This window comes from Chlorocebus sabaeus, chromosome 12 (genome assembly GCF_047675955.1).
Source record: "Chlorocebus sabaeus isolate Y175 chromosome 12, mChlSab1.0.hap1, whole genome shotgun sequence".
NCBI classification, from domain to species: domain Eukaryota; kingdom Metazoa; phylum Chordata; class Mammalia; order Primates; family Cercopithecidae; genus Chlorocebus; species Chlorocebus sabaeus.
Window position 1 is genome coordinate 65,737,396 of NC_132915.1, and position 10,519 is coordinate 65,747,914.

General features: G+C 56.5%; 1 protein-coding gene across 2 annotated transcripts in view; it reads right to left on the bottom strand.

Moving 5' to 3' along the window:
• PAX5 (paired box 5) overlaps positions 1 to 9,756 on the bottom strand; it is a 196,667-nt gene extending 186,911 nt beyond the window's left edge. Inside the window, exon 1 of one of the 2 annotated variants that reach the window (XM_007968719.3) lies at positions 9,294 to 9,756. In XM_007968719.3, coding sequence (XP_007966910.1) covers positions 9,294 to 9,339 — 46 coding nt within the window. In that variant the 5' untranslated portion in view covers positions 9,340 to 9,756. Of the gene's footprint in view, positions 1 to 1,851; positions 2,995 to 9,293 lie in introns of those variants that run through there. The other variant, XM_007968720.3, reaches the window with a different exon arrangement.
• Positions 9,757 to 10,519: the final 763 nt, after the last annotated feature.

Consider the following 10,519-nt stretch of genomic DNA (forward strand, 5'->3'; position numbering starts at 1 on the left):
AGCAATTCCCACGGAGGGGGCAGATTGATGGCGGGGACAAGGAGGCACAGACATTAGCGGCTAACCCGCACCTGAAAGGAGCTGCCTTCTCCACACTGATGCTTAGCCGAGAGACCACCAGGTCTGATGCTATCTCCCCAAGAGCTAGGGCACAACCTCAGGGCCACGGAGCTCTGGGCAGAAGGACACAGTGAGGGCCTGTGGATTTCCACCGGTGAGTAGAGAAGCGCAGGGGCTGGTGCTCCCCATCTGTCCCCATAGTTGCTCCTTGGCTGAGCCAAGGGCTTGCCCACCTCTCAGAGCATTTCCCCAACTGGTTTGTTTTGGGCTTCCATTGCGAGATCAGAGCCTCCCCAGAGCCAGGCTGGAGTTCGAGCCGGAAAAGGCTGTGGAGGGCACTGGGGTCACCACAGACTGGAAACCAGTTGGGCACAGGCCCCAAACCTTGAGGAATCGTTTGGACTGGAACCAGAACGGGCAGCTCCTCTGCACAGAGTTCCCCACCGCTTTGGTGGATGACTTCAGACTCAGAAAATTGACACAAAGAGAAACTGAGCTGCCCGCAGCCAGCCCTGGCTGCGTAGACAAGCTTTCCCCTGCTTGCCAGACCACTCAGCACTCGGTGGCAGACACGGACATGCTCGCCACGGGAAGCTCGCCTTCTCTCCAGCCGGGTCTCCGCTGCCTTTGTTAAATAGGGGACCTGCGACTAGGAAAGCTGGATCCCAGGCTTTGGCGCGGGGGAGGGGGGGGGGGCGGGGACCAGGCATGGGGAGGGCTTCTAGCCCGGGAGCAACTCCCTGACCTGCAGCCCGCAGAGACCCCGAGCGGTACCCGAGCGGAGGCTGCCAAAGCCTGGCACCTTCCTCCAGCCTGGCTCTGCAGCAAACAGAAAGGAAACGCGATTCGTTCCACTTGGAATTTCCTTGAAATCTCCGAATCTAATCCGGCGTTAACTCACCGTGAGAGGAGCGCTCATCTCACAGGAGGCTGTGCTAATGGGTGAATTGGCAGGATCCCTGCAAGCCAGGGAGCCAGGCCGGCCTTGCCCTCGCCCGAAATGACCCTTCCCGTCTCCTACACACGCTGCGTCTTTCAGAGGTGGGGGTGTCTGCGTGGTGAATAATTGGCTTCCTCTTTCTTTCTTTTTGCTTTCTTATCCTCCTTTTTTAAAGGGGAGAAGCCATGAGAAAAGGCGTCCTGCAGAGAAGGACCTAATGGGGTCTTTAAGGGTCTCTGTATGAACTGGCCAGCTCCTAAGCAGAAGCTGAACTCAGAAACCGCTACTTCGTTGATTTTTCAAAGCCCCCTTCTCAACTCCAGGACACCTTTGGAGCCCTAGCCCCGGTGCCCTCGCTTAGCTCTCAACCTCTTCCTCCACACATACAGACACGGGTCAGGGCCCCACTTTCCCTCCAAGCTCCAGTCTGGATCAGCCCCGTGGCTGAAAAAGGCGCCATCGGAGTAGGGGTGTGGGGCGCTGTCTGAGACTCAGACTGACCTCTCCCTACAACTTACTGCCCTCCAACTGGCCTGACCCGGAGCCCTCTACGGGTCCAAGCCAGGGTTCTCCGAAAGAGCTGAAATGTCGCCGCCGGAGCCTTGAAAGGCTGCAGCTCGCTGCCCACGCTACGCGTTGCCGGAGGCGGGATTCCCGGACCAGGTGCTCCAGCCCCGGCGGCCAAGCGCGTTGTTTCAGGTCCCCTGCCTGGGATCCCTGCACTTTGCAAAGTTGTCTGCGCGGCTGCAGAGGTCCGAGATCCTCCCGGCCTTAGTACCTGACCCACGGTCCGGCACCCCCAACCCGGTCCCGGCGGGAGAGTGAGAGAAGCGAGCTCGCCGCCTACTTACTATGCATGGATGCAAACGGGTCGTGCTTACAGTGTATTTCCATCGGGGCGCTCCAGACTGCAGGCCGGCCCACGCCGCCGCCTCCCGGCGCCAAGGGGCTGCCCAGGGCGGATAGGTAGCCGCGCCACCAGGCCAGGCACTGTGCGAGCTGGGCTCAGAAAACACTGCTGGAGCTTCGAGGTCTCTCTCAGAGCCTCCCTGCTGGAGACCGCCGGAAGCTGTGCGGAGAGGCGGGAAAGGGTGCTAGCGCAGCCCGGCTGGGAGCGGGTGCCCAACTCCGGCTGGCTTCCCTCCCTGGCTGGCTCAAGCGGCGGCTCCGAGACCAGCCCGGGGTAGCTGCGGCCAAGGCGCCCGCGGCTTCGGGGGCATAGCGTAGGGGCCCGCCTCCGGGACAGCCAGCAGCCCCCGGCCCCGGGTAGGAGCAGCTCTGAAGAGGCCGCCGCAACACTCGGCCCTTAACTTCACTCAGGGGGCAGCGAGACCCGGGGGCTGCCAGGCTGGTTCCGCGGCCTCGATGCCTCTGGGGTCCTTCCTCGACCCCTCGGTCTCCGCCAGATCCTTTCTTTCTCTGCTTCTCCGAGTCTCTGGGGCTCAGACTTTCCCCCTCGGCCTCTCTCCAACTGGCTCTCCGACGTCTTGTACGAAGTTGCAAAGAACTTCCTCTACGGCAGCGCGGGGTTCTTGCGGGTTTGGAGATGCTTCCGCCCCTGACGCTAGGGCCGCGACTCCGAAGTCCCCGGGAGCGTGCAGCCCTCCAACCCTGAAACCCGCTGCCTTCAAAGTTCCCGCGGCCCCCGCTGCTCGCCCATCGCCGGGACCAGGAACGGGGACACCAGCGAAGGGCTCTTCCTCGCCGGGGTGTCTACCTCGTGCCTACCAACTCTTCGCGCCCCGCCGCCCTCCCTCGTGGTTCTGGTTCCACTGTCTTTCCGCTGCCTCTTCCGGGACGGCCGTCGCGCCTGCCCCAGGCGTGAAGTGAGGAACAGAGGAGAGAGCAGAGGGTTCCCGCCACCAAGGCCGCCGGGGCTGCCGGGGCTGAGACGGAGCCGCAGCCGGCTCTGACTGCCTGCGTTGCTGCCGCCGCCGCCGGCGCTAGCCCTCCGCCTGCTCGGCGCGCACAGTGCGCCACCGCGCCGCCCCGGAGCCGCTTTCAGGACCCGCTGCGTGTGGACAGCGCCGCCCGGGGCTCAGCTCCCTCCGGGCGGGGGCGGGGCGGGAGCTAACCTGCCAATCACGCTCCACCAAGCCAATCAGAGTGGCGGCAGCCGGCCCTGGCCCGAAACACCGACCCATTGGCTAAGCAGCCCACGAGCTCCGCCTGATTAGCGGATACCTGGGCAATGGGAGAGAATGGGGGGCGGGGCCCAGGCGGCGGCGCCACGTTCATTGACAAACGCGCTGGACTAAGGCCTAGTGGATCGCTGCTGTGGGGAGGGGGAAGGGGGCCCACGCATTGCCTGGAGAGCCCTGCCGCAGGTCCCACGCGGGCTCGACCTCCCCAACGCGACGTTGGGATCCTGGGACGCTCTCAGGGCTTGAGAGCAGCTGAGTGAAGGGTGAGAATGGGGGAAGTCTCCAGAAAAAAAAAACAATCTATGTTGGAGGAAGACAAGGAGCACAGTAGATTCAGCACCATCAGGCTCGTGATGGAATCGGAGTGTGTGCATCGGAGTGCGTGCATATCTGCCAGTTCTGACCTCACTTTCCTCATCTGTAAAATGGGCAGAGTGGGGTTAACTAGATTTTAATAAAGGCTCCTTCCACGGAAATATTTCCTAATTTTATTTCCTAATTTTATCAGGTACCTACTAAACCACCACTGGCTCCTCCTCGTCCACCCTCCTCCCTCACTCCACCTGCAGGGCCCTCAATGCTGCGTTACCCAAAGGCAGAGACGTTGGGGGAAAGGGGAGAAAATCTCACACTCTTTTAAAGTTAGCAACTGGGGCGCACCAGGGCGCACCTGGGTGGAGGGGCTAAGGCTTTGGGCCATGTTGCCCAAGCAGAGTGGCTGGCCCTCTTTCCTGCCTCAGATCAAGAACTGCCAGACGCTTTGGGAGCTGGTGTTGCGCTTCTGTCCACCGGAGTAATTCCGCACCCAGCTCAAAGTTTCTTGAGAACCGAATGAGCCAAGTCGCGTCCAGGGCTAATAAGGGCCCCTGAAGCGGGCGGGTGTGCGGGCGCATTCTATCTGCAAGGGTCAAGCAAAGTGGCCAGGCGCGCTACAGTAGGGCAGCTTCCAGTTGACGGGAAAACCCGACCTTCCGTCTACAGAGGAAGTTCCTGTCCCTGCGTAGACAAAATGGATGGATTTGTAGCAGAACTCTCTTGCTACAGAAAGGATCTTTGACTAGAGAGTCCGTTTCTTGGTGGGGTTTAAGGCTCTGAGACAACAATCAAAGAAACTGGACCTTGAAAAGGAAGCATGTGATAGTCATTCTTCACCCAGGAAGCTATAGTTAGTTTTGTGAGTCATCTGGGCCCCAGCACCAGAAATACGCTGAGGATTCCCTTGCCCCCAGCAACTCACGGGAGTGGTCTGAAGACTCACTTTGTATTTCAGGAGTGATGTTCCGCTAATATTAAACATAAATCCACCAAAACAAGGGCTTTGAGATGCCTGCTCCAGGACTGGGCTTGTAAGGAAGATAGAGTACAGGGTGATCATGGGAGTATTCCTGGGTTATCCTCTTGTTTTATTCTCTGCCTCGGTTTGCCTTCCTCTGCCTTCTCTCTACTCATGCTCTACTTCTCAAACTCCTGCACTGGGTCGACCCTTGGGCCCACCTTCTGTCCCTGTTCCACACCCAGCTGTCCCTGACCAGTAGACAAGTTTCCGGCGCTGACACCCGTCCCCACCCCCCACCAGGGCACAGCTGCGGAAAACGGCCCCAGGCGGGCCTCTGGGGACCCAGGAGGCTGCAGTGCGCGCTGGGGTGGAGTGGCGGCGTTATCTCTTCTTTGTCTGGAACCCCGCCTGTCCGGATCTTCCCCTTTCACCCCAGGCCTTGGAACAGGAAGATCGCAACAGCACAGAGGGACAGGGATGGAATAGAGTTCCCGCACTGGCTTCACCGATAGCGCCCAGTGGGTCGGAAATGACCAGAATTCAGATCCTCGGCTCAGACTCAACATGGCGGCTTGCACACCTACTGGAGAGGCGGGAGTGTGGGACGTCCTGAGGGATGTAGCCAGTGACACCCCCACCCCCAGCCTCTCTTGTTGAGCTCAGGCCTACAAACCCAGGTTCTCTAGAATCTTAGCGCTAAAAAGGTCCCGAAGCTATGCTTTCTCCATTTCACAGGTGCAGAACCCGAGGCCCAGAGGCAGGATACGACTTGTCCAAAGTCACACGGCAAGTCTGGGGTAGAAGAAAGGCTGCGGTCTGGAAACCTTTCTCAAAAGGACCTCTCCAGAGCCGCTCTCGGGATAGTGAGGGAGGGGCGATGCTGCCAAATCGAAGAACTCGGCTGGAATATGCCCGCACACGCAGGTTTTCCTTCGGACACCCGTGAGCCTTGTATAGAAGCCCCAGGGCACGGCCCGAGCAGGAGTGGCGCCGATTCCCCGTTTCACACAGTAGGTGTCCGGCTTCGGGACAGTGTTCTGCTGCGTGGCCCACACAGGACCCGCCTTACCTGTGCACCCAGAGCAGCCCCCTCCCGCACCTCGCGGCGTCCTTGGGGGAAGGAGTTTCCCCCTGGGTGGGGGTGATTCATCACCGCCCAAGCGGGCCGCCTCTGGGAAGTTCCAACCCCAAAGGCGCGACCAGACCTGATACCGTGATCACCTAGCCCAGCCTTACAGGTCACCAAACGACAGCTCAGAGAGGTTACGTGACTAACTCGAGGCTGCACAGCAAGTCCACGGTGGAGCCGGGCTATTGCGTCTCAGTCCTGTCTCTGAACGCCCACGAGCCGCAGCCTTGGTCCAGGAGAAAGAGACTAGCGCGGGGCTGGTCTCAGCGCGGCTCTCAACGTAGTCGGGCTTCTCTGTGATTTACAGTGATGCACTTTCTTTCTCCCAGTAGCAGAGCTTTGGGCCGGGCCCTGTGCTAGGCGCTGGGGACAGGAGACCACGAAAGGAAACTATCCAGGAAGAAATTCATTTATGTAAACCAAATTGCCTTTGAAAGTTTTAATACTGAAAGACAGCCCATTGAGAATAATGTTTGAGAAGCCAGAGACCTCGCTTCACTGGGGACACACCCCCTCCCGGCTTTCCCTTCCACGCCTCCCAGCGCACTGCATTCCGCCGCTTCAGGATGTGGGGGCTGCTAACAGTAATCTATTAGCCTGACATCGACTCCCTCAACCCAAGTCCAGCCCATTTCCCTGTTCTTGCTTCTGACAAAGTGAGGCCCAGTAGGGCTCAGACTGGTTGCTCAGTTCTGGAAAGATCAGGGATGCTGCCAGCATGGCTGTCTCAACCCATTGAGTTCTCTCTAAACTTCATTTTTAAAAAATAAAAAAATTAAGTGTCAGAGGGAACGAAATTGACCTGAAATTACACAGAAAGTCAAGGCACGGCAGATTCCTGCATGATTCCTGCCCCTGGATCAGGAGTCTGCTCTACTTGACCTGGCTCTGTTTTCAGGAGTTCTTGAAGAGGATGGAGAAAAAATGAGAATTTAACCAGGTTTTTCAAGAATCGTGTAAAACCGCCTTAGTCGGGGTGTGTTATTATTACCAGCATGTTCTGCAGGCCAGGGGCGCTGGGACTAACTCCATCTCCCAAAGACTTGAGACAGGCAGCCCCTTCTAAAGTCTCTGCTTCCCTGTTTATTTAATACAGAGAACAAGCCCTGAGATGTGACTTCTTAGGCTCTGTGAGATGAAGCTTCATGGATAGTGGTGTGTTACTATCTATCACTCCATCCCAGGCTCATTCCAGAACTGTGAGACTTGATGCCAATGTCCAGTGGGAAAGTATTCAACCCATCCAGACCTGCCTGGGCCTAAGGACTCAAGGGCTCCCATGGCAAGGAGAGCCTACTACTTGCCCAATAGTAGCTTTTCTCCAAGGGAGTCCATGGAGAGAGGAGGGAATCTGTCTCTTCTCCCAGCAGGAACAGGCGGTCTAAGGGCAGAGAGGTCACCTTCCATTCCTATTCCCTCCATTACTCATGCTTTATGATCTCCTACAAGTCCTTGCCCCTCTCTGAACCTCTGTTTTCTTTCCCTACGGCAAGGAAGACATTAGAGGAGAAGGTCCTTAAGTGGCTCCCTGCTTAGTATTGACCTGACCTTATCATGGGCTTAGAGCCAGAAGGATACACTCCCTCCCCATTGGGCAGATAGGGAAACTGAGGTTGGGGTAAGAAATGGAATATGGTTCTGAAGGAAGAAAAAGGAAGTCTATCGGCCCATGAAATACCTAGAAGTTGGGAGAAGGAAGAAGCTCTCATAGGAACCAGACCTGGACACCCCTTTCAGCACCAGCTTGGACAGCTTTTCAGCTTCCCTCTCTTCTCCAGCCCTGACCCAGGCTGGAGTGGACAGGTGGAAGTGCAGTCTCACTTGAACTGTCGCCCTTTTCCAGGCAGGCAGCTCTTCCCCAACCCATCAGTGAGGAGTGGGCGTGGCTCGCTAGATTTTAAGCCCTGGCCAGCCTAGGGCTCCCCTATCTCACTCCACCCCAAGCCCCACCCAGTCCAACTGTGCTGAGGAATGAAATGCTTTATTGATTAAACGATTATTCAGGCGATTGAACTAATCAAAGAGCCCATCGACCGTCATGAATTACATTCTTCGAGACAGCTTGTCGGGAGAGCCAGCCCGAAGACTGCAGAGACCCTCTCCACAACACTCACACATCCCCGGTTCATTCCCAACAAATACACAACACCCACTTCCAGGCTCAGGTCTCTCTGAAAGCCCACCTGCTGAGAAACCCAGGAAGAAGGGCCTTCTGAGAATTAAGGATGGAGCAGAGAGGTTTCCAGGTACCTTTTCCTGAGCCCTCATCCTGGAAACACTCTTCTGCCTCAGATCTCTGCCCTCACTTCTCTTCAGCTACGATTTTGGAAATACAGTTATGCCCCAGGAGTTGTCCTGGGTTTGGGGTCTAAGTTTATCCTTTTTGCTCTTAGGCTTGTATTTGAGGCTGGAGTAGAGGTGGGGGTTCTCAGAGGGCACAGGGATGGGGGAAGGACTTCTTGCCAGGGCCAGGAGTGTGTTTGTGTGGGAGTTTCACAGTGGCCTAGTGAGTGAAAGAGGGCCCCCATACCTGACTCATGCCTCAGGGCAGATGGAGGCCTACTGTCTCTGATATCTCCTCTCAGACATAAACACATCCTGCTACCTACTTCTCAGGCCTGTGCGAGGCACATGGGGACCTATGCCAGAGACAGGCACCAGAGCTGAATGCCCAGACTATGCACATGCACCCACCCACTGTGCTCCACTGGAGCGGCACCCACAGGATAAAACCTGAGGACACAGTGTGTGTATGTCTGTGTGTGTATACACACACATACACATGCCAGTGTCAGAGGCTTGTCTAGGTGAAAGTGAAGGGAGGCTGGGGGTCCCTAAAATGTCACAACTAACGCCACAGGTGTCCGCTCTCATCTTTAAGGTTGTGCCTACCACAGGAGACCTGTTTGTAGAAATGGTAGCCTCAACAGTGCCCACTGCACACCAAGAGGCACATGCCCTGAATTCACACCTTCATTCCTGGTTTTGTCTCCCAATAGAATGGAAACTGGGCCTTACTATGCACATGCTAAACACCACGGGTCTCCATAGGCCCCAGACCCACGTCTAAGAGTTTGCCTAGAGACACAATGTGAACATTGGCATGTATGCATTGGACAGCTGTTGACATCCAAAAATGGAAAGGTCAGTGTAGCCACGTCTTTCTCACTTCCAAAATCACTTGGGATATAACAGGTGAACGCAGATCCTTAAAATAGTGGATGTACACTCAGATATTTCCCAATTACATAAATAACACTCATAGTAGACACACATTTTGGATACCTAGAAGAATATACACACAAATACTAACTTATAAACACATACGAATACCTCACAGGTATAAAGATACACACACACACAGGCAAACAAACTGTTGGACACAAACTCATATATTTTTATATCTTTTAAAAATACATATACAGGGACACACAAACTTATTGTCAGTCAGGCACACACTGAGCCCCTTATATAAACACACAGGCCCTAACTTGCAGACCCCCGGAAGGACACCAGCAGAAACATTCAGAAACAGAAAAACACAAACAAACTCACAGATACTTGGACTGATGCAGAAGTGTGTGAACAGATAGGTGAAAAAACATAACAAACAGGCCGCAGTTAGATAGACAGTCTCTACGAAAATGCGGGCACCCCCTCCTCCTCCAGGGTCACCCTGCGTGGGGACCAGGGCCTGGCTGTGTCCCGGAGTTTGCACGTCTGGAGCCCGCATCGCGGTCCTACCTGTCCTGCTGGTCCGAGGAGTCGTATAATTTTTCTCTAAATCCATTTTGATTTTTCAGGACTTGATGGAATGGACAGGGAAAAAAGTTTCCACTTTTTTGTGCCTTTTTTTTTTCTTTTTTTTTCTTTTTGGTGTCAGGGGCCGCTCACAGGTCGGAATAATTCAAGCCTTCCGCTCCCCCGCGGAGCTGGGGTAGCTGATCACTGAGCTGAAACTAAACGTTTTAGGTGGAAAAAAAGCGTCCGAAGGCACCGTGAAATGATTAAGGAACTAAAGAGCTTCTCGCCATGTGAGATCATGTCCTGTTCTCGCCAACATCACAAGATGTCCCCAGACACGCCGCGCCCCCAGCGCGCCGCCCCGCACTGCCGGCCCGGACCGAGAAAAGGGTAGGCGCTGCGCTGCCGGGCCTGCTCAGCGCGCCAGACGTGGCGGACCGGGCCGGGCCGGAGTAGAGCGGGAAGCCGGGAGAGCAGCAGCGCTGCTGCCGCGCCGCCCTAGACTTTTATAGGGGTTGGGGGGGAGGGAAGGAAGGCTTCAGACTGCGCCGGGCGCTAGCCAGCGCACCTACGGGAAGGGGCAGACCGAAGCCGAGCCCAGGAGCCCGGGTCTCGCAGCCGCACCCTCTATTAAGCCCTTCGCTTGGGGGTCGCGGCCCTCTGCGCTGTGCGCGGGGCCTGTGACATCTCCATGTGCAAATCCCGCTGCTTAGACGGGCGCAGGCCGGGTTTTTGTTTTTAAAGAAATTAACTGCTCGGCCACGCAGGTGCTTTTGTAAGGGGTTGCAAAGGCTGGCAGTGTTGCCAGGCACAGAGGGGACGTTCCGGTTTACTCAGATTCACCCCTAGGGCGGCGCCCGACCCCAGGGTTCCCAGCCATCCAACCCCCACCCCAATTTGCTGGGGCCCTGTCTATCGCTGGGCCCCTGACCCTAGGGCAGCGTCAGATCCCTAAAGCCCCCAGGTCCCATCCAGTCTCCTGGTCCCAGAACCCCTCCCCACATCAAGTTCCATTCTGGCCCAGAGCATGGAGGTTAAGCTGTGAAATGCTGGAGATGAAATCCGGGCTTCCGCTTTGGAGCACCCGGGCAGAGCAGAACATCTCAGTAGTTCCTGGAGATTGGCGGGAGTTCCAGACACCTTAACCCTGCCCATAAATGGAATCGCATTGCCCCCGAGCCCTGAGACGTTGTGGAGTCCCAGAGCCCCAGGACTTGATTCCAGAG